The following is a 21162-nucleotide window of genomic DNA, read 5'->3' on the forward strand; positions in this document are numbered from 1 at the left end:
CAACGTCAAATTTAACCGACTCGTCAAGGAAGCCAAGTACAACAACCCGAGCACAGACACCTACCTCCAATGTACCTATACAGGAGGACTCGAATCCGTCCTTGCAAAGACTCTCATCCAACGAGAGAAGAAGCCAACCACACTCCAAGGATGGCAAGAAGAAGCACTCAAGCTGGACAACGCAGAAATAGAATGGGACAAACTCAGACGAGGAAGACAAAGGGGAAGGATCGACAAAACTACCTCTCACTCCAGAGGAAATGGAGGAGGAGGAAGAACTCAGGAACGCGACCCCGATGCCATGGACATCGACGCCATCTCCCGAGACCAAACATGCCGAGAAGGACGATGCTTCAATTGCGAAGGCAAGGGACATATTGCCAGAAATTGTCCTTCGCCCAAGAAACCCCAGCAACGCAACCAGCAAGGAAGATACCAATCCAATCGCTCACAACAAGGCAACCGTCCTCAGACAAACCAAAGATCAGGACAATGGAATAAAGGAAATTCCACCAATGTCCGCACTACAACGGTCAGAGAGGAACCCAACCTCATTGATCTCGACAACGAACCTAGAGATTTGGTCAAAGAAGTAACCAAACTCTCTCAAGAAGATGCTAAGGATCTCTTCGCCCGTTATCTCGAAGCTAATCCGGATTTTCATGTCTGAGGGTTGCCCCAACGTCAACGCCTCTTAGAATATCAATTTCCTCTGTATTAATTGCCGACATGCAATCAAAATCGATGCGTATCCCCATCCAAATCAGAGCAAAAGAAACCGTTGGAAAAGTCCTTGCACTAGTCGACTCAGGAGCACAAGGCAAATTCATCAATCGAAGAACAGTCCGGGAGTTAGGACTACAAGAGAAACCCTTAAAAAGACCAATCAAAGTATTCAATGTCGACGGAACTCCGAGCAAACTTGGGTTCATTCGCAACGAAGTAGAAATCGACATGAACGTGGGAAACCAACCTACCAAAGAAAGGTTGTTAGTTACCCAATTAGGCAAACAAGACATCATCCTCGGCATGGACTGGTTACAAGAAAGAAACCCGTCCATCAACTGGAACAAAGGCACCTTAGACTTCTCAAAAAGAATTCAAAAATGCGAAATCGAGGAATTACCAGATAATGAAGGAAGAAGCATCAATGCTCTTCCATCCAACGACTCAGCACTCCTTAGAGAAGAAACAGAATTTGCGGTCACTATCTCAGAAGGAGGACAAATACCCACTAGAGGAACAGAGGAAGCCGCAGGACTTGATCTCTATGCAAGCGAAGACCAGATAATACCACCTCAATCTCGCATGCTTATCAAAACAGGGCTAAGCGCTCAAGTTCCTGAAGGAACCTATGGACGAATTGCACCAAGAAGCGGACTAGCAGTCAAAGGAATCGACGTAGGAGCAGGAGTAATCGACAGGGACTATACTGGAGAAATTCGCATACTCCTCATCAACTCCAAAATCGAAGAACACAAAGTGGTCAAAGGAGATCGAGTGGCGCAACTAGTACTCGAACGAATCTCTATGGCAAAACCCAAACAGGTCAAAACCTTACCAGGAACCAAACGAGGATCAAAGGGGTTTGGGTCTACCGACACCGAAACAATACAAGAAGCCAGACCAGAAGAAATAGCTCGACACGTACTACATCTTCTCAGAAAAGGAGCACCTCTGGACTGGTGTATACACATTGCCTCGATAATCGCCTCAGAACCCATCCTACAAGCCGAACAATGCGAAGAAGAAGACTACATCCTCGCATACACCCCAGGAGACTTCTTCGCATACACCATGCGCACTGAACCAGATGAAATGGCCAAAGATATAGCATCTTTATGGATTAACGCAAAAATCAACCCGGCAATGGCAATGGCACAACAGGCAACGGAGAATACAAAAAACGAACTACCAACTGCTTATCAAGACTATCAAGACGTCTTTGAAAAGCAAGCAGCCGAACGGTTTCCGGAATCAAGACCATACGACCATGCCATCGATCTGAAACCAGATTTCATCCCCAAAGATTGCAAAGTCTATCCGTTATCTCCATTGAAACAACAGAAACTCGACGAATTCCTCGATGAGAATATGCAAAAAGGCTACATACGACCATTAAAATCACCAATGGCCTCACCATTCTTCTTCGTAGGAAAGAAAGACGGAACACTACGACCATGCCAAGACTACCGGTATTTGAACGATGGCACTATCAAAAATGCATACCCACTTCCTCTCATCTCAGACCTTGTCGATCAACTCAAAGGATCCAGCATATTCACTAAGCTTGATTTACAAGCAGGATACAACAACGTACAAATCAAAGATGGAGATCAATGGAAAGCAGCCTTCAAAACAAACAGAGGACTATTCGAACCAACGGTCATGTTCTTTGGACTATGCAACTCCCCGGCAACGTTCCAAGCAATGATGAATGACCTATTCCACGACATGGTCAACGAAGGATGGCTAGTCATCTATATGAATGACATGCTTATTCATTCATCCAATCAAGATGAACATAGAAAGAGGACACGAATAATCCTTCAAAGACTCCGCGACAATGACCTTTTCCTCAAACTTGAGAAATGCACCTTTGATGCATGGCAAGTCGAATTCCTCGGAGCACTCGTATCACACAACCAAGTTGCCATGGACCCAGTCAAAATCAAAGGAATATTGGACTGGCCGATACCAACTACCGTCAAACAAGTTCGAGGATTTCTAGAGTTCGGCAACTTCTATCGACGCTTCATCGACCATTATTCAGACATTGCAAAGCCACTCAATGAACTCACCAAGAAAGACAAGCCGTTCAATTGGACAAACGAATGTCAGAAGGCTTTCGAGACGCTAAAACAATGATTTACATTGGCACCTCTTCTATTAATGCCAGATGCCACAAAGCCATTCCTCATTGAAGCAGACGCATCACTTTTCACAACAGCAGCAGTACTCCGACAACAAGATATCAACGGAGATTGGCTACCAGTCGCCTACCTGTCCCAATCCTTCAACCCAGCAGAACGCAACTACGAAATCTACGATAGGGAATTACTGGCAATAGTACGAGCACTCGAAGCGTGGCGCCACTACCTAGAAGGAAACCCAAGCGCCACAAAGATCCTCACTGACCACAAGAACATCACGTACTTCCGATCTCCACAACGATTGAATAGACGACAAGCAAGATGGCAGCTATTCATGTCCCAGTTCAATTATGAACTTGAACACCATGCAGGCACCAGACTCATTCAAGCGGACGCCATGACAAGAGCCTCTGCACCAGCTGATGCAAAATTTGACAATACAGAAGAAGTGTTACTACCCGAAGACAAATTCGTCGCCACAATCCTCCTACCAGAGTCATTATTCACCGAAGAAGCAATCATTTCCGACATCGAAATCGAAGCACCCACTTCAAGCGTGGATTATAAATTGGCAGAAGACATTCAAAAACATCTTACACATGACGACATTGCTGAACAAGTACGATCAGCACGACTAGGAAAAACAGACGCATTTCCTTTCAAGTCAAACACGGATCAATGGGAAGAAAGAGACGGACTACTCTTCTATAAGGAACGATGCTACATACCAGCAAATCAAGCACTACGACGCCACATTGTATCCTCCTACCATGATTCCCCTGGAGCTGGACACCCTGGACAATGGAAAACAGGAGAACTCATCCGACGCGAATACTTTTGGCCAAGCATGCAAACCTTCATCTCAAATTACGTCCGAGGTTGTGCAAAATGCCAGCAAATGAAAATTAATCATCAGCCAACTATTCCACCTCTCCAACCGATCAAATCTACTCGACGGGACCAACCATTCGTGTTCACAACCTGCGACTTCATCACACACCTCCCGGCGTCTCACGGATATAATGCTCAAATGGTCGTGGTAGACCATGATTCTACGAAGGGGGTAATTCTTTGCCCTTGCACAGAGAAGATAGACGCGCTAGGCACAGCCAAACTCTACCATCAATATGTCTACCAAAGATTCGGACTACCAGACGTCTTTCTCACGGACCGGGGTCCGCAATTCGACTCCCAAGTCATGAGAGAATTGTGGAAGCTAACCGGAGTACAAGGACAAATGAGGACCGCATACCATCCTCAGACCGACGGTCAAACGGAACTAGCCAATCAAGAGGTAGAAGCGTACATCAGAATTTTCTGCCAGAACAATCCGCACAGCTGGGCACAGCTTCTTCCCGATATGGAAGTGGCGTTCAACAATCGAGAACACAGCGCCACAAAGCATTCGCCATTCTATCTCATGTATGGTTCACACCCAAGGATCATCCCCACAGCCTTTCCCAAGACTAAGGTTCCGTCCATACAACAATGGCTTCTAGAACGGACTCGCGCACATGAAGAGGCCCACGCTGCCTTAGACCAAGCACAGCATCGCATGGCCTCAAGAACTTACAGGAAGTTTTCACCGTTCCAGAAAGGCCAAAAGGTTTAGCTTGAGATGACAAACTTCCAAGATGGTTATCCCTTCAAGAAACTCGCACCCAAACGTCAGGGACCATTCAGAATCAAAGAGGTTCTAGGACCTTTGGTATACAAACTCGATCTTCGAGGGCAGCGAAAACTTCATGATGTCTTCCACGCCTCGCTTCTCACCCCGTATCATGAAACCGAGCAGCACGGCCCCAATTTCATAGAACAGCCTCCAGAGATCATCGACGGCCATGAAGAACATGAAGTCGAGGCGATACTCAATCACAAGACATCCTATGGCTATGTCCAATACCTAGTCAAGTGGAAAGAACAGCCACAAGCAGAGAACTCCTGGGAACCCGAGTCCCATCTAAAGAATGCCCAAGATATTCTGAACGCGTATAAAAGAAGGCATAATCTGCCTATTCGTTCTCCAGTCAAGACAACTCCAGTCGCAGCTACAACCAGTTCTAAGTCTCCAAACCAGCCTCACTCCGCTACTACACAATGTCTTCCACTCTCGCCACCGTCTACGAGCGTGTCCCCGTCTCCACTCTCACCGAGTCCACCTCCCAAATCCGCATCCGGAGCCCTTCCTCCATCAATCTCCCCGATGTTCAGTACACCTACGACGCCGACGTCTCGGAAAGTGACTCCTACCACGCCCCCGAAATTGCCCAATCCCGTGCACCCACTCCAGTCTCCCATGAAAGCACTATCCCCGTCGACGAACACTCGGAGCCCCATTGGGACTGGAGCAATGCTAGCGCAGAAGAGATCGAACGAAAATATCGCGAAACCACCTATCTCCAACGACTCACCAAAATCTGCAATGATTACAGCGCGGTCGAGCTCCTCTCGCAACTTGCCCAGGAAGAGGACAATGCCACGAAGATATTTGCAAGGACTGTCGCGAGCTTCCACGCTCTCAATGAACATTTCACCGACACTCATCGCGACGCTGCGGACCTGGTACACATCGACGACAAAGGACTCGCAAAACTCAGAACGCAAATCGGGAGGACAGATGTGGAGCACCTAGAAGCGTGGAGAGACTTTGTCAACTACTCGGAAACACATCCCTTGGCAGCACGCATTGTCAACACCGCCCATCGCTATCAATTCGGGCCCTCCATTCACTTCGCCTACTTATTCAACGATTTTGAGCCCATGCCGAACCCCACACCAACTCACTCTCGACCTCTCTCTGAACGCATATCCACCTCGTCGTCCAGCCAGTCCTTTCTCGCGTCCAACCAGTCCTTTTGGTCCTTTCAGGACCAGCCATCCCCTTCGGCGAGCACGCCGTCTCCCCCATCGTATGAGTCCAACAGCCACGTCGCCACCAAGAAGTCGGTCTGCTTCTCCACCCAACACAAATCCCTCGATCATTACGATCCCGGATGGACGTCCCCGAGCGCTCTCTCGGATTGGACAACTCCTGCGAAGGTTTCGAAGAGGCAGCTCAAGCGCGAACGCCGCCGTTGCAACAAACAGTCGAAGCCACTCATAGTCATCAAGAAGGCTCTCGAGGAGGCAGTCGCAAAGGTTCAGGAGGAGATCTGGGCCCTTAACTAACTCCGATCGTTGCTCGAAGGTAGATTAGGGGGTAATGTTATGATGGGTATGGTGGCGTGGGATATCATTTCCTTTTTTCGTCTCTGACTCTAGTTTAGTAGTACTGCCTTCGTCGACTCATAGAGCGCAGCTTCACTGACTCACCCGCAGTCCCTTTGACTAGTAGACTAGTCCTTAGGTTAGGCTGAGCAGTAGTATAAATACCCCGCGCATGTACAGTAGCACCCCAGCTTTCAGCTCTTTCGTATATTCACGTTTCTTTATTCTGCTCTAACCTCATCTGCGGATAAGGCGATCAGACAAGCTTCAGGCTTGCTAAGAAACCTCTGTCATAACACGGATCTGCAAGCAGCAGGCCTGCCTATTATCCCCGGCCTCTGAATGGACTGAACACCGTGCTTTAATAATAGCGTTGGAAGTCGATAATGTACACTAGCGGCCATCCGGAATTCTGATTCAATCTTCGAATTATTTTGTACCCTGTAGGTCCGAGAATAGGGGTGTATACACTGTACTCAAGGAGTCGCTTCGCATGAAGACTCGACGTAGGAGCTGATTTGAGAAGCTTGGCGGCGCCAGATGCGTGTGATTCAAACAGACCTATTCGATCTAGCTGGTACTATTGGATTGAATTGAAAGCTGCTTCGTCTGGGCAATTAGCCCAGAGGAACACGACATCTGCCTGTCCTTCAGCATAGCAGTGGCGAGTTAACGTCTGCTGGTATGAATAGATCATCCTCAGGCACTCTCCCCAATTGTCAAGAGTCCTTTGTATGTCCGCCGCACAGTCGTAAATCGCTTAGGACGCAGAATGAGCTTATGTAAGCGCACCGAAAAGGGATGTACCCCAAAGCTTCCGCTTTGGGGTCGATCACGTGCCGCTCGGCCTTGTGCAGTAGAGTTTTTCCTGCAGTTTAGTTATTTTTTATTCATTGACTCTCGGAGTTCTCTCGGCCGCCATCTTTGCAACTACATCTCTGGGTTTCCGTCCTCCGAAGAATGGATTTTCACGGGGAATACCGCGCCGCTGAGCTTCATGGTGTAATGCTCTCGGCAAATCTGAAAGCGTGCGGTCTGGCGTTTGAGGCCTTTTTGAGGGCTACACCTCAACGCTTTCGTCGAGTCGTCCGCTCATGGTCTTCACATGTATGCGAATCGATTCGTCGTCATTCGATTCGGTGAATTCATATGCATAGGGCCTTGAGCGCAGATGGTTGGCACCCCTATGGTGCACGTTTCCCTGAAAAGTGCTAACCGTTACAGGGGGAGAATCTGCCACTTATATACCGCAAGGCTCTGCAGTTTGGTTTTCTAGCTCTTTTCCGCAGGCCATGGACGCAAGCGTCGAACTTCTGAAGCAGATCTACCGACGATCCGAGACGGCAGACCCAGCAAAATCGTACCTATTCTTTCCCATCAAATGGAACCAATACAGGAAGAAAGGTAAAATTGAGTATGCCTGTGCCTACCTTGCGTCCGAACAGTACGTCAGGCTGTGTACGTTCACGAATCGTTTACTTGACTGGTCTCTTCGTAGTTTGCAAAACGCAGATATCCTTGCTGAGAGGGCGGTAAGGCGTGGTAGATTTACCAAAAGCAGGGACTTTTGGAAAATGGTCACCGACATAGAGATCCAACTCGTAGAAATTGCTCAGAGCAGCGTGCGTGCCTCTGATCGCAAGACCTTCAATTATGAGCCTCTTCCGTGCAATAACCCCCCTTGCAACACCTGCGAGCGGCAATGTTTCTTCTGTATCGTGTCGAGACGCACTACAAGGAAGAGATCAAGAGGCAGTTACAAGTGCCAGGTCTGCTATCTGCGCAAGTCCACGTGTCGCATACCAAAAGCCCACGTTCCCGGTAAGTTTTGTCGTATCGTGTCCTGTACGAGCCTGAAATTATAGTGTATGCAACTGCAGACGATGGTTCATCGGCTGGCGAAGAGGGCGGCGACAGTGGTGAAAATCAGCTTGAGAACGAAGTTGAAGAAGCCGCTGTCAATATGTCTGGAGCTCGGGGCGGTCTGTTGGAGCAGAGCAGTAGCATGCGCCCTCAAGGAGAAGTTCATACGTTTGTCTCGCACGGGCGTGTATTAGGATCATTCGAGTGTTAGGACACCGTCGCACACACCGATTTTGACGACGAGCCGTTGGCCGAGAAGCAATTGCCTCGAAGAAATGTACGACGGGACAGCCAGTCCGTATCGTCGGCACAGACGTAAATCTGCCGGCCCGTCCTCCTACCGTATGCATTTCACCCGTGGATCTCCATGACTCGTGCGACTGAAGATTTTGCTGTAGGGTGCCCGAAAGGCGCGAGGCGTAAACGAAACAAACGTCCAGCCGTCTACTGCCCTCAGGAAGCATCCGAGGGTCGAGTCTGCAGGCGTCAGAGATGAGCCTGTGAGAATGCGTCGCGCTGCGGGGCAGGAGGCAGTCACTCCCAGTTCAGGCACCCAAGCTGTCGCACAATGACAAGCGGTTCCTGTCCAATTAGCGTCGCCCGCGGAATGCACAGTTGTTACCATGGCCTACGAAAAAGTCACGGTCATTTGCATTGTGCAGCACGTCGAAGGCGAGGGCTGCGAGCAGCTGTGGATGAAGATTGTCGTGCAGGAGGCGGGTGAGGCCCTCCAGCAGCTCAGGTGCGACGAGCCGCTGGGGAAGCGGCTCGCAAAGTTCGACAGAGAACGCTTCGAAAATGCGCGGAATCTCGTTGAGGCGGCTATTGACGACGTCGCCTCCTTCGATACGATCCTCTTGAAAGACATCAAGCTCCAAGTCCGGCTCAGCAGCCTGAAGACTCGTCTGTCGCATCTCGCCGTTGTATGAGTTTTTCCGCATTCTTCTCGGGATACAAACAACGCTGTGTATGATTCAGTTTCCCTTGCCAGATTTACGTCAAGTTCGTTCTTACTATCGGCGACAGATTGTATTGTACTATAGTATGACTATGTTCATTCGTTGAAGGATGCCAGGTACCCATACGCGGAATGCTTTCCGACAAGGGTGGTCGGACGTTTGAACAGTACGCAACGCACAGGCAGCTGGGATGCGGACTGCCGACATCATCCTGAACGGCGGAATAAAATCGGCATCCGTTAGGGGCCACAACGGACTGTCGATTAAGGGGGCCTCTCCTAGAAAATTCATTTTTGTGGATGTACAAACGATGGCCTCTTCAGCATTTTAAGAGGTTGACTAGCAAGTCAGGGAGAGACCTCTCTCTGCCGCGAGTAGCGGTCTACCCTAAACCAACCTCTTGGGAACCTTTTCCTACGGGACGGGACATTCACTTCAAAATGTTCCGGATCTCGAGAGCTTACGCCTGTAGTTACAGATTGAGCATGGTCTTATATTGCGACGAGAGTAGGAAGTGGCTATTCCCAGTCATGCCACACCATCGTCCAAGGCGAGACACTGCGGCATTTTTGTAAAATTTATGTCTGTCCACCTGTGATATGTAGAACTCACCCTGAACTCGATGAATGCATCCCCCGCGCCGTTTGCTCGGACTTTCGGAGCGGGCATGAGGAACTGCAGGCTAAGCAGGCCGTCCTCATCGATACGCAACGACGTCTTCGACGAGCTCTGCAGCGCCTTAAGGGCTTTGGAGATGTGCTTGAAGCTGTAGCTGCATGCACGGCGGCGCTTCAGCTGTGGAAGGAGCCAAAGAAGCGCAGAGAGAGACCGACCTGAAGCTCACGGCGTTCTCGCACTCGCACGTCTCGAGGACTTCTCTGTCGTTTGGGTAGTCCATCTATCGTGGATAAGATGTTGTGCAAACAGGGACCCGTATGAGAGCGCATATACGCACCTCTGTGCTCCCGAACGTCCCAACTGCCCTGAGACGCAACCGCCGCTGTGCTCCACGCTGGGTGCGTCCTTGCTGCTGAGGCGGGTTGCCCATAATCGTGAGCTTGTCGCACGAAGGGTCGAGTTCGGACAAAGCGTCACGAAGCCAGGACGACTGTGTGGAGCAGAGTCGTCGCAAGAATCAAGACTAGCCAACACAAGAACCTACTTTCAGGATGACCTTGAGTACACTGGGGAGCATTTAGTCAGAGAATACAAACAGGAAAATACATATGCTTACGTTTTATCCGAGTCAAATGGCAACGCAAGCTGCGGCTCCGCGTCGAAAGTGGTCAGCTCGACGGTCGCCGTTGCTCCATCACTGGGATCCACTCTGGGGAAGCATATATTCATATCAGCGTACGATGAGCAGATTTTAGGAAGCTTACATGACAAATTCCAAAGGATGCCCGGCACCAGCGTACGAGATGCGTACGCCCGTAAGCTTTGTATTCCCGAAATGATGGTCAATCCGCCCATTGCTTGCAGGGGCTTCCCGCTGCCTATGATGCGAGTTGCCTTCCTGCTGGTGATCGTCATCTGAGTCCTCGCCTATACGACGCCAGCGACGCGTCTTCTTTTCCGTGTCTTTTGTCGTCGCGGTTCCAAAGATATTGAGGCATTCGACGAGTGTCGACAGTGGGATCTCAAACGCAGTGTTTGTGTCCGTATTATTACCTTTTCCAGGATCTTGGGTCTGCTGCGTGGATGCCCTTGAAGTGGATGCCGGGGTATAGACAAATTGGTCAAAACATTCAGCAAAGACGTATGCGGAGCCTTTCAGTCGACCTAAGTGGCATCACATGAAGCAGCGCTTGAAGACTATGCACCTAGCAAAGTACGCGCGTCTTCAACCGCGACAATCATCCCGGCCTTCGTCATCGTCACGGTTGCGCGCTACGTGGAATCATCAACGACTGTGACATGAATCGCCTCATTCGGACTTACGCCAGAGAAGTTGACACCACGTAGCAACGCAGCGAAATAACGAACGTCACTTATTGTCGCATACAGCAGCTGGTAGATGGCTTAGTCGCATAATAAAACGCGTAGCTTATTGAAAACGCACAAGGGCGGTTTGCGGCTCGGGAGCTCCGCCAGGCTGCTCGCTCGGAACTGGGCTGGGGTTTCTGGATTGCGTCGACAGGTTTTGAGACATATTCACGAGAGCAGCATATATGGGTTTTTTACGACACGAGAGGTCGTCTTGCGGATACTGAGTGTTGTAAGGTCGGATGATGGTGGCGAGAATACGATGCCTGCCAAAACAAGACGCCAGGCGCTGATCACGTGCGAGCAGCGCATCACCCCGACTCCCAGGAACATATGTACTGAATATTTACCATGCCAACTCGGTATTGATGTTTCATTTGTGTACAACGCGACCACCTATATGTTACTAGCGCGAGGCGACCGGATCGAGTGTCGAGATACCAGTCTGGAGCATCGATTTTGCAATGCTTATCGAAGTCAACTAGATAAATAAAAATAAAAATAAAAATTCATGTAAATGTGGGTAACATCTATATGCAAAAAGAAAGGAAGGGGCGATCTAGTGAGGGCTCCCGCATGCGTGGCCTCGCGGACTACAATCGCATGTTTTGATTACTGAGCTAAGGCGTCCAGTGATGTCTAGTGAATACAAGGAATCGTACGGATTATGTAAGGACCGAGCTTCAGGTGCAAAGCTGATCGACGACAAGGCCCCCGTCCCAGAGATGAATTTTAATTGATCAGTCTTGAGCATACTGGCAGCGAGATAGCATAAGTACACTGCGATTGTATTGTACTTTTTCGACCTAACCGACGGGAAGCGCCCAAATTAAGGTTTTCCGACAACTCCCCCAAAATCGCCATAAATCGAGTAAAAATTATTGGAGGGGCAAGCGGAAAACCGCTGTAACGCGTAACTGCCGGTCAGGTCGAAAAAAATGCACAGTATGCTCGGTAGAGCCTCCTCGTGGCATATATTTCAGATGCCGGATACAACCTACAGCCGCTTTAATCCACATTCAACGTTCCAACTTGGATGCTTGAACAACTCTTACTAGGAGATAACCCCGGCGACTTGACGAATGTCGCCGTATTCCGGCGATCACCGCGCCACGAAGACTTCGGGCCGTGCCGGCTATCGCCTAGTCCCTTTAGGCTTCAGTCGTCTCCAACGCTCATCTCTCTTGTCGAATCGTTCCGTCCAACTTGCAGCATTGGGCGAGAGTAAGACTTTTATATTGAATAGCGCTTTTGTGAGACTGGTTTTGCGTTCAATTGTGCAGCTACAACGGACTGTGAGTAACCACAGACAGCGTCCTCGAGCTGTAAGCAATCCATCACCAGGATTGTGGGGACGGATCTCCTCAGTTTCCGGCACGGCTTTCTGTCCCGCGGGACGATAGATATTGACGTTTATGGTGCAGAAGCTCACAGATACACTCGGCCATGCCGTCTCGCCCACGGCCCCTCGCAGACAGTGTACTGGTACGTCTACAATTTTTGTCTAAAAGCTCTCAGCTAAGTATAGCAGCACCACTTCTATCACTTCTGTCCATCTTCTCCCGTTTGATTACCCTCGATTTCAGCTGCGCCTCTTGCCAGATATGTGTTCATTTTCCCACCCTCTACCTGGGTTCTCAGGAACAGAGGGCGACGAACACACGGTGCCTATAGCGCCGATCTTCTCCGTGTTTCTCTCGATCCAGCCGGAGGCTGAAGGACCCACGAAGAGTCTATTTTTGTATGATGTCACCACGTGCACAACTGCGAGGAGACGCGAGGCCCATCCTATTATTACTTGCAATCCTGGGAACACACCCACTGATGCGCAAATATCGTCCACCGCTAGCTCGCTAGCGGCACCGACGCTGTGGTACGGCACCGTGATACTCTCATACCTCGTCGTCGGGCCTAACCAACGTGTGCGCCCGCCGGTGCCGTTCACATTCCTTGGTATCTCGACTACGCATCTTTGCTTGGCGTTACGTGTCCATGGACTGTGTTCGGTTCGCTATGGTGAGCTTAAGACCACTGAATTATGTGCCTCTTTTTCTCATTCGTCCAAGTCTAGTGAATACATCGCAGCTTTTGATAGGCTTGAATGCAGCTTCGTTGGCAGGCCGCTGTCAAAGTTTGAGCGGGAAGCATCACACCGCTTTGTTGTCATTTGAAGGATCTTTTTCCTACATACGCGGCCTAGATCCTCCCACATACCGTTTTTTCTCCGTGGCATCCGCTTGCCCGACGCCCCCAGCGCGTTCCTGCCGGGGGTCGTCGCGCTCCCATGGATGCGTACGATGGATCACTTTAGTCCCGAGGGAGAGGTTCGTGTATTGCAAAATGCGCGGTTGGTACTCACATTTCTGAGAGCATTGCAAACGGTCGGGGCCTCATTGGTGTTCTGCTCAACGAAACATTCCAGGATCCCTCCGCTGGTCAATAACCGGACCCATGGATCGCTCGCAAGGGTGCGCAATGTGTGTATAGGTCCTTGACTACACCATCCGACCCACTCACAACCTTGGGAATGCAAAGCACCGTTTGGCGGCACCGATGTGCCGTCTTGCATTGAACAGGCGTAGAAATTGCTCTCGATGAAGAGGTATAAAGGGTGGGCAGAGCACAAGGAGGCTCTTCAGGACAACGAGCTCTTCACTCGCATTCTCCTCTCGACATCGAGTTCTCTCCTGCTCGAACGGCCCATCTTTGCTCTTCAGAATACACAATGGCTTTCAAGTTCTCCTCCCTCCTCGCCCTCGTCGCCACTGCCGCGACCGTGCGCGCTGCCCCGGCCTCCACCGCCGCCACCTGCTCCGATGGTACACAGGTCCCCAACGAAGTTTGCTGCAACTTCGTCCCCGTATGCCTACTTCACATCACACTATGCTACAGCGGTGACTAAATCACTTAAATACAGCTTATCTCGGCGCTCCAGAACAATCTGTTCATGGAAGACTGCGGTGAAGACGGTAGGTCCTGTCTTCCCTGATCTGTGGCAATAGCACTAACATCTCGTCTAAGCCCACGAGGTCATCCGTCTTACTTTCCGTGAGTAACACTCCATTGAAAATAGTCGTCAACATACTCACCATGCCTTACCAGACGATGCCATTGCTATCTCTCGGAGCCAGGGTCCCACAGCGTGAGTGCCGCCATCTATTGATCAGTGATCATAAACATACTTACCTCAAATGTTCAGTGGTGGTGGAGCCGACGGGTCGATGCTCATCTTCCCGACCGTCGAACCGTCGTTCTCAGCGAACAACGGCATCGGCGACAGTGTCGACAATCTGATTCCGTTCCTCTCCCAGTTCCCCGCCGTCTCCGCTGGCGATCTCGTCCAGTTCGCAGGCACGGTCGCGCTCAGCAACTGCCCTGTAAGTGATCGTGGCACACAGATACTGATATGCTATATTCTGACATAACTCCTTTCAATAGGGCGCGCCCCAACTTGAGTTCCTTGCCGGTCGCCCGAACGCGACTGCCCCCGCCGTCGACGGCCTGATCCCCGAGCCCCAGGACAACGTCACCCACATTCTCGAGAGGTTCGCCGATGCTGGTGGCTTCAGTCCCTTCGAGGTCGTCTCCCTGCTCGCTTCCCACTCCATCGCTCGCGCGGACAAGGTCGACGAGACAATCGATGCTGCGCCCTTCGACTCCGTAAGCGACAATGTTTCTTATCATAATCACCCGCTAACCGATATTTGCAGACCCCGTTCGTGTTCGACACCCAGGTCTTCCTCGAGGTCCTGCTTAAGGGCGTTGGCTTCCCCGGAACCGACAACAACACCGGCGAGGTTGCATCTCCTCTCCCAACGACCGTCGGCACCGACACCGGCGAGATGCGTCTCCAGTCTGACTTCGCCCTCGCCCGCGACGAGCGCACTGCTTGCTTCTGGCAGAGCTTCGTCAACCAGGAGGATTTCATGGCGTCGAGCTTCAAGGCGGCCATGTCCAAGCTCGCCATCCTCGGCCACAACCGCGAGGACCTCGTCGATTGCTCCGCCGTCGTCCCCGTGCCGAAGCCCGCGGTCAACAAGCCCGCGAGCTTCCCCGCCGGCACTAGCCCTGAGGACCTCCAGCTCACGTGCACGACTGAGAAGTTCCCGACTCTGACCATTGATGGTGCGTGTCTGCGGACGTCTCGATTTTGATTGCAATTGGACTGACTTTCGACTCTCGTACAGCCGGTGCCCAGCAAACTCTGATCCCGCACTGCTCTGACGGCAACATGACGTGCAACACCGTCCAGTTCAACGGCCCGGCTGCTGGTGTGTAAGAGGTCGTAGCTTAGGATCTATTTATCCAGCTATAAGTTATGGCGGAGATACTCATCTGGTTCTGGCACGGTATCCGATGTATGCTACTTCAACGCGATGTCGGCGGTCCTAGTGACTGCGCGACTGTGATTTCTGTGGTTCAAAATATGACTTATCTGTTACGCATTTCGTCTTGGCCGACAGCAAAAGGCACAAACAACAGAAACAAACTGTTCGGTATGGAAGCAATGAGAATTTTCACTAAACACGCATGAGCCTAAAATCAAACCAACGATTCATCTAGTTACAAGGCTCGTGCACCATGATGGCGCCGATGGAATCAAACTACGATAACAAAATTAATTCTTAGGGAATACACTCAGAGAGTCAGAGTCAGCCATCCACTGACAAAAGATAGCTGAGAATGTGCTACCGTTGTACCTCTGGAATACCCAGTTCCGCCACCTGCTCGAACAGCTCTGCCGCAGATAGCTCCGTAGAATCGCTAACCTCGCGGTTCCAAGCTTCTCATGGCGCAGCGTAAGCGCTGACAAGGGGCTGACTTAGGATAGAATTACTTATATAGGCGCGCGATGTCGAGGCGAAAGCTGTGGCGAGCTTCTGGAGATTGCATCCTGGCAGAAGTCGACGCTGGCAGAAGGCTTGCGCGACGCTGCACAAGGAGATCTCACGTCTGAAGAACGTGGGAGACAAAAGGTTGAGCCATATAGGAAGTGTACCGTGGCAAGTTTCGTGTTGTACGCGGCATGGGGCGATGACTGTATAAAGGGAGGGACAGAGACGGGAAGAGATGGGCAGAGACATGGCGGTCGTGGCCTAGGCCAAGGCGTTGGCACTCATACTCCCGCAGACAAGTAACCTAGCTCCCGACATCCCTTTGTCTTTGGCCGGGTTTTCACACAGATATACCAATATCCTTTCAATATATAAATCACAATTGGCTATGTTATCAGCTAGATAACAACAGAGCTCTGTCGGACGTCGTCCAATGATTGCCCACGAACTCCTCAGCTCGGTTAAATCCCTCAAGAATGCTGAACCCTGGAGGCAACGGTAAACCGATCAGAAACTGCAGTATCCAAGGAAGCGACAGAGTGGAACATACTGGATGAAAAATGACTGATCGTTCGCAACTGCATTCCCTCCGTGTGCGTTCTGCGTAGCCTGGCAGTTGAACGCGAGGTTGTTGATGGTCGAAGCCTGGAGAAGCAGTTCGAGTTTATCAACGAACATGAGATCTCTTATCGACACGACATACCCAGTCGGTCAGGCAGTACGTCAGATTGGAGCCCAACTGATTAACTATGAAACTCTCGCAACTCTGGAAGGACATCGACACGACGGCGGCGCTCCCCGAGGGGGCGAGCATAAACGTGTCACCTAGGACACTTCCGAGTCAGTGTGCTCTCAGCGACGCGTCGGCTCAGATAGCTTACCCAGGACATCGCCCTGGCTGTTGAAGGATATGGCGCCGGCGATGACTTGACAGTCGTTAGGGTCTGGTCCTCCACCGGCCGGGGTGAAGCAGTTGGTGGTGGCTACGGCCTTCGGTCAGCGAACGAATGGTATCGAGATGAGAGCCACCTACTAGGCTCGCTACAGGCGTTGGTGCTCTGCCTGGCCTCGATGGCACGGGCGACTTGAGACGTCGGAACACTGTCGCAAGCGATTTGCCGTACTAAAACCTCATTGTTACGCCCAATGTAGGTGGTGTCGAGAGCACGAGGGTTCTGGCAGTGCGGCACAGAGGGTACGGCCACGGCGAGGACGCCCGAAAGCAGCAGTGCTGAAGAGAAGACAGCTCGGAGGACGTGCATGGTGGTAGATGTGCTAGCGGGTTGCGGACACTAGGAGAAGTATGCTGGTGGATGGAGGTGTACGGCCGCCGAACACACACTATATATACCCAGGCGAATGTGCCAAGGACATGAAGTGTCACTGCCATTGTGTCCCGTCTCGTTTTGGATCCATGTATGTAGAGTCTTACTGTTGACTGCACCGTTGTGAAATTCGCCGTCACCCGGTCAGAGGCCCGGACTCGCTGGGCATCGGTCACGGTACCGGTGCACGAGCCTGTACAAAGTGCGCCAAACCTGCATGAAGTTGACAGTCTTGCATCTGGAACTCGCGTGAGCTAGGCTCAAAGTCGCGGAGCCTGTACTGAAACTCGCATAGCCCAGGCTTCAACTCGCGCGAGCTACTCTGAGACTCGCATAGCCCAGGCTTCAGCTTGCGCGAGTCACACTCAAACTCGCATAGCCCATGGCCAGGTTCCAAAGTTTCAACGTTCGCCTCGCGTGAGCAGCTCTCAAACTTGCGTGGCCCATGCTTCAACTTGCGTGAGCTATCCTCATACCCGCATAGCCCAGACTTCAACTTCAGCTTGCGCGAGCTATCCTCCAACTCGCATAGCCCAGGCTTTAAAGCTTCAACTCGCGCGAGCAGCTCAGGTGGTACGGAAATCCTTATTTGGACGTACAACCTGTAGGGTCGCGCATCAGATATCAGATATTTATCTGCTTGTGTCCGCCACGATTTTGTCGCTTTGTTCCTATTGCCACTGTACGCGAATGACAAGCATAACAGGAACGAACAGCCACAGTTTCTCTCTATCATGCAACTCGTTGAGCGCGCAGAAACGCGCACGGGGGTCACCACGTTGAAACCCGGAAACCAGTCGCGGCGCGTCCCGGAAAGCTCTTCGTGCTCTCTGCAAATTCCATGTAGATCAGTGGCCCAAAAACTCGTCGTGAGGGGAATATCGCTACCCACGAGCGTGAGGAGGTACGAGAATTATCGAATACCGACGGCATGCAAAGTCGCGATCGCCTTCCATCACGTCTTCCTCCTCTCGGTCGCCTCCCACGCTTCCCACTTTTGATACCCTGGGCACGACACCGCCGGAGAACGTTGAAGCAGAAGCTGTCGGTCGCGCTTGGATCAAGCTGCTCACAGCATGCATGGAATCTCAAGACTGTGTGCACTCATTGACGATGCGCTCTACGCTCAGCCATGTAGCGAGACCTCTATGCCCCGACTATCTCACCTGAGGCAGCCGCGCTTTCCGCGGCTGCCACAGCATGTCTCTCGTGAAGGCACTAGGACCAGCCCCACAAGGTCGACGAATGGCGGCTTGCAGAACTTGAATATGTTCAGGCTGTTGCTTGTACGGATGGCGTACACAGCCCAAGTACTTGCACTCGAAGCCATCAGCATACCTTCTGGCACCGTGGAAATCCATGCCTAATTCGACCACATATCTTGCAGTTAGGGAAGAGGTATTTCTGAGAGGTATCAGCGGCCCATGAGGAAGACCTCTAGCGCGCTGATAGTCGGTTCCTTGCGCTGATGTCGGTTCTCAGGTCGTAGCTACGCAAGTCCTTCCGGTGCGACAACGCAGCTGACTTGAGGACGATATCATCGAGAAATTAATTTGGGGCAAATGGTGGTCGTTAGGAGCGCATCTGGACTGGATCGGCCAAGGGCACGCACGCCTTCCTCGGGTCAGCTACAAATGCTTCATCGACTCGGGCCTTCGAGGTGGGCTTACCACGAACCCGCAGGGTCAGAGAGCCCGTAAGGCACCCCAGCTGCTCCAAGTTTATTGAGATCGTGGCCATAAATCAAAACCGATTTGTTCAAGAGCGAGCCTGAAGAAGAAATGCTGACGACGCTTACTGACTTGAGTGAGCACGAGCTGTAACTCGGGACCCTGCGTCAACAAGGTCAACGGGGCAAAACGAGATATATACAACAGCAGAACGATGAAAGTATAGACTGCCACAACAACATACCAGTCCAAGTACCCCCTGAGACCAATCCTAGATTTTCGCCATCGCTAAGATCCGCCGGTAGTCGTCGCACACGCTCTGGAAGGTCTCCTCGAGCTTTTGCTGCCGCTCGGCCTTGTCCAGTTGCATGAGCACTTCCTGCGCGACGTGTTGCATGTCAGCACGCGAACCTCCTATCTGAAGATAAAGACAGATAAGAAAACGGCACGCACAAAGTTGAAACGGTACAGCCGCTCTTTAACCTGGAGCCTGTACGCGCGCCACGGACGGGGGTCCGCCTCGTCGACGTGCAGGAGCTGGAGCATCTCTGTCAGGCGCGAGAACTGTCTCTGTATGGGCAAACGTCGCCGATCAGCCTCTGCGCGCCGAAATCTAAGAAAGAGAGCGCGACGCACCCCGGCGATCTTCAGCTCCGTCCTCCACCGCTCCGCCCACGGCTTGTCCACCGGCGGACCAAGCATGCCCTCTCTGCCTTTGCCCTTGCCTTTGCCCTTTGCACCATGCCGCACATGCCTCACCGGCCCCGCACCAGCACCACCGCCGCCCAGCCCGCCCTCGCCAAACGCCTCCGCCGCGAAGCGCGCGTGCGCGATGAGCATGCGGAGGTCGCACCGGTCGCGGAGGTCCTCGAACGCCTCGGCGGGGTCCTCGACGGTCAGCTCCGCGATCTCGGGGCGCGCGAGCACGTGGCCGTAGATCGCCTTGTAGAGCGCGGCGCCGTGCCCGGCGTGCTGGAACGGCGGGAGGACGACGAACTGCGAGAGGCGCAGGCGCACGCGTTCCGGGAAGCAGTAGAACGGGTAGAGCGAGCTGTAGCCCATGAAATGGTACGTGTACTGTGGGTCTGAGCTGGAGGACGCGTCCGAGGCGCGTTTTCGCTTTTCGTATCTGGACACGCATGCGAGTTAGGCGGGGAGGCAGGGAGTGGTGGGACACATACAAGCATACAAATTCCCACGCGGGGTCTTCGTCGACATAGCTTCCGCCCTCAATGTACAGCAGGATGAAGATCTGCATTTTACGATGGTATTCCGTGAAGCCAGGAGTATCGAACTTCGCCTGCAGGAGTGTATCAGCCAGCTTGGTGCTTTAGTAACAAAGCGAGGGAAGAGAAGATACGTACATGCCACACTTCGTATTGTTGCGCTTCCCCATTAGCTTCGCCGCTAGCGCGCTTCGTGTACTCGTAGATCTTCTCGCCGTAGGGCTTAAACGAGAGTGCGTCTTCTTCAACATGCTCGAGGAACTTTGGAAGGTCGGTCTCGTAGTCTATGGGCCCACACCCGTGCGCGTTATGTGGAGGTTCGCTAGGTAAATAGTAGAGAGCATACCTTCGGGCATGAGTTTTGTCAGCATACCCTCCACATCATCGACCGGCGACGGCGGAGGCAGTTTCGCAGCATACGAGACACTGAGATATGTCCGCAGCGAGCCGGAGGCAAGTCTGAGCTGTACCACGCATGCATGAAGAGGTCAGCGACCATGAATTATTGCACTATATGTTGAAAGCAAGACGGACACGTGAGAGGACATGGGTGGTGCTGGAGGTTTCTAACACGGACGCAGTCTCAGAATTGATGATTCGGGATAGTGACATGAGAGAGTAGCTCGGGGAGATGTAGCCACAGAGCTATCATTGGAGTACGTAGGGATTATGCAACTGAAGACGAAGAGAGTGCCACACAAGCCACAGGTGCAATTGCTCTTCAGCCATTTCTCGATCACGAGGTGCCACCGAGGGTGACTATGGTCATATAGGTGTAGGCGGTAGAGTTCTGCACTTGGATGTCGAAGATGATCAAGTAAATGCAGGGCGGTGCCTTGTATGCGGCTCTTGTTCGAGCACACATCGATACCACCTCGCTTCGCCCCGTCTGTTTCTCTCCAGACTGCCTCCCTCCGCCTTCTCACAAGACCAACACGGAGGTCGAAGAGGAAGAACTCACGTCGATTAGGAGGTCCTCGTAGCCGTACAATTTTTCTTCTGTGCCATATATCTAGTATGCTGTCAGTACAGGACGTCGAGCGCACCAGTAAGGAGACACACTGGGTATGTGAAGGCGGGATGAAACTGGACGGCATGGGAGTCTTCGTCAGTGAGCCTGTCCCTGTCGGAGCGAACGAGAGAGATGGCGAGAGCCTCGTTGGAGTCGGCCGTCCAGTCGCCCATGGCCGTCGGCTTCCCGGAGGGGTTGGTCGGGCG

The 21162-nt window shown here is 51.9% G+C and overlaps 7 protein-coding genes across 7 annotated transcripts; 4 read left to right on the top strand and 3 right to left on the bottom strand.

Moving 5' to 3' along the window:
- Nucleotides 1-260: 260 nt before the first annotated feature.
- PHACADRAFT_196032 (uncharacterized protein) lies at nt 261-670 on the top strand (the record flags this gene model as incomplete). The annotated part of the gene is made up of 2 exons (XM_007396224.1): nt 261-517; nt 577-670. 2 exons carry the CDS (start codon nt 261-263, stop codon nt 668-670), a joined length of 351 nt encoding a protein of 116 aa, XP_007396286.1.
- Nucleotides 671-7263: 6593 nt separating this feature from the next.
- Nucleotides 7264-8296, top strand: PHACADRAFT_184712 (uncharacterized protein). Its single transcript, XM_007396225.1, has 3 exons — nt 7264-7524; nt 7579-7901; nt 7946-8296. The coding sequence occupies exons 1-3, from the start codon at nt 7373-7375 to the stop codon at nt 8152-8154; spliced, it is 684 nt and encodes a 227-aa protein (XP_007396287.1). The 5' UTR covers nt 7264-7372; the 3' UTR covers nt 8155-8296.
- Nucleotides 8297-8319: 23 nt separating this feature from the next.
- Nucleotides 8320-9017, top strand: PHACADRAFT_256978 (uncharacterized protein). Its single transcript, XM_007396226.1, has one exon. It carries the CDS (start codon nt 8567-8569, stop codon nt 8870-8872), a length of 306 nt encoding a protein of 101 aa, XP_007396288.1. The 5' UTR covers nt 8320-8566; the 3' UTR covers nt 8873-9017.
- A 301-nt stretch (nt 9018-9318) lies between these two features.
- PHACADRAFT_209489 (uncharacterized protein) lies at nt 9319-11142 on the bottom strand. The gene is made up of 10 exons (XM_007396227.1): nt 10965-11142; nt 10844-10912; nt 10726-10792; nt 10285-10672; nt 10137-10229; nt 10065-10086; nt 9858-10010; nt 9736-9800; nt 9515-9674; nt 9319-9460 (listed from the first exon to the last, which is right to left on the bottom strand). The coding sequence occupies exons 1-10, from the start codon at nt 11052-11054 to the stop codon at nt 9431-9433; spliced, it is 1137 nt and encodes a 378-aa protein (XP_007396289.1). The 5' UTR covers nt 11055-11142; the 3' UTR covers nt 9319-9430.
- A 2403-nt stretch (nt 11143-13545) lies between these two features.
- On the top strand, nt 13546-15332 carry PHACADRAFT_256980 (uncharacterized protein). The gene is made up of 8 exons (XM_007396228.1): nt 13546-13748; nt 13806-13857; nt 13910-13936; nt 13991-14030; nt 14088-14265; nt 14327-14548; nt 14599-15013; nt 15076-15332. Exons 1-8 carry the CDS (start codon nt 13614-13616, stop codon nt 15165-15167), a joined length of 1161 nt encoding a protein of 386 aa, XP_007396290.1. The 5' UTR covers nt 13546-13613; the 3' UTR covers nt 15168-15332.
- Nucleotides 15333-16193: 861 nt separating this feature from the next.
- Nucleotides 16194-17207, bottom strand: PHACADRAFT_209491 (uncharacterized protein; the record flags this gene model as incomplete). Its single annotated transcript, XM_007396229.1, has 5 exons — nt 16757-17207; nt 16605-16706; nt 16427-16548; nt 16274-16368; nt 16194-16209 (listed from the first exon to the last, which is right to left on the bottom strand). The coding sequence occupies exons 1-5, from the start codon at nt 16983-16985 to the stop codon at nt 16194-16196; spliced, it is 564 nt and encodes a 187-aa protein (XP_007396291.1). The 5' UTR covers nt 16986-17207.
- A 1692-nt stretch (nt 17208-18899) lies between these two features.
- On the bottom strand, nt 18900-21089 carry PHACADRAFT_256983 (uncharacterized protein). Its single transcript, XM_007396230.1, has 8 exons — nt 21007-21089; nt 20906-20956; nt 20291-20408; nt 20083-20228; nt 19900-20018; nt 19355-19847; nt 19172-19288; nt 18900-19097 (listed from the first exon to the last, which is right to left on the bottom strand). Exons 3-8 carry the CDS (start codon nt 20298-20300, stop codon nt 18990-18992), a joined length of 993 nt encoding a protein of 330 aa, XP_007396292.1. The 5' UTR covers nt 20301-20408; nt 20906-20956; nt 21007-21089; the 3' UTR covers nt 18900-18989.
- Nucleotides 21090-21162: the final 73 nt, after the last annotated feature.

Source organism: Phanerochaete carnosa, assembly GCF_000300595.1.
Source record: "Phanerochaete carnosa HHB-10118-sp unplaced genomic scaffold PHACAscaffold_5, whole genome shotgun sequence".
Taxonomy (NCBI): Eukaryota; Fungi; Basidiomycota; class Agaricomycetes; order Polyporales; family Phanerochaetaceae; genus Phanerochaete; species Phanerochaete carnosa.

Bases quoted from the DNA above. Each gene is read 5' to 3' on its own strand.
- PHACADRAFT_209489 (XM_007396227.1), bottom strand. From the start codon at position 11,054: ATGTCTCAAAACCTGTCGACGCAATCCAGAAACCCCAGCCCAGTTCCG. The intron at 10,793-10,843 runs GTAAGTCCGAAT...GATTCCACGTAG, and splicing joins GTGGTGTCAACTTCTCTGGC to CGCGCAACCGTGACGATGAC. The intron at 9,675-9,735 runs GTCGGTCTCTCT...CCGTGCATGCAG, and splicing joins GAGAACGCCGTGAGCTTCAG to CTACAGCTTCAAGCACATCT.
- PHACADRAFT_184712 (XM_007396225.1), top strand. From the start codon at position 7,373: ATGGACGCAAGCGTCGAACTTCTGAAGCAGATCTACCGACGATCCGAG. The intron at 7,525-7,578 runs GTACGTCAGGCT...GTCTCTTCGTAG, and splicing joins GCCTACCTTGCGTCCGAACA to TTTGCAAAACGCAGATATCC. The intron at 7,902-7,945 runs GTAAGTTTTGTC...CTGAAATTATAG, and splicing joins ACCAAAAGCCCACGTTCCCG to TGTATGCAACTGCAGACGAT.
- PHACADRAFT_256980 (XM_007396228.1), top strand. From the start codon at position 13,614: ATGGCTTTCAAGTTCTCCTCCCTCCTCGCCCTCGTCGCCACTGCCGCG. The intron at 14,031-14,087 runs GTGAGTGCCGCC...TCAAATGTTCAG, and splicing joins CGGAGCCAGGGTCCCACAGC to TGGTGGTGGAGCCGACGGGT. The intron at 15,014-15,075 runs GTGCGTGTCTGC...ACTCTCGTACAG, and splicing joins CCCGACTCTGACCATTGATG to CCGGTGCCCAGCAAACTCTG.
- PHACADRAFT_256983 (XM_007396230.1), bottom strand. The intron at 19,848-19,899 runs GTATGTGTCCCA...ATGCGTGTCCAG, and splicing joins GCGTGGGAATTTGTATGCTT to ATACGAAAAGCGAAAACGCG. The intron at 19,098-19,171 runs GTGCGTGCCGTT...CACGTCGCGCAG, and splicing joins GGCTGTACCGTTTCAACTTT to GAAGTGCTCATGCAACTGGA.
- PHACADRAFT_256978 (XM_007396226.1), top strand. From the start codon at position 8,567: ATGGCCTACGAAAAAGTCACGGTCATTTGCATTGTGCAGCACGTCGAA.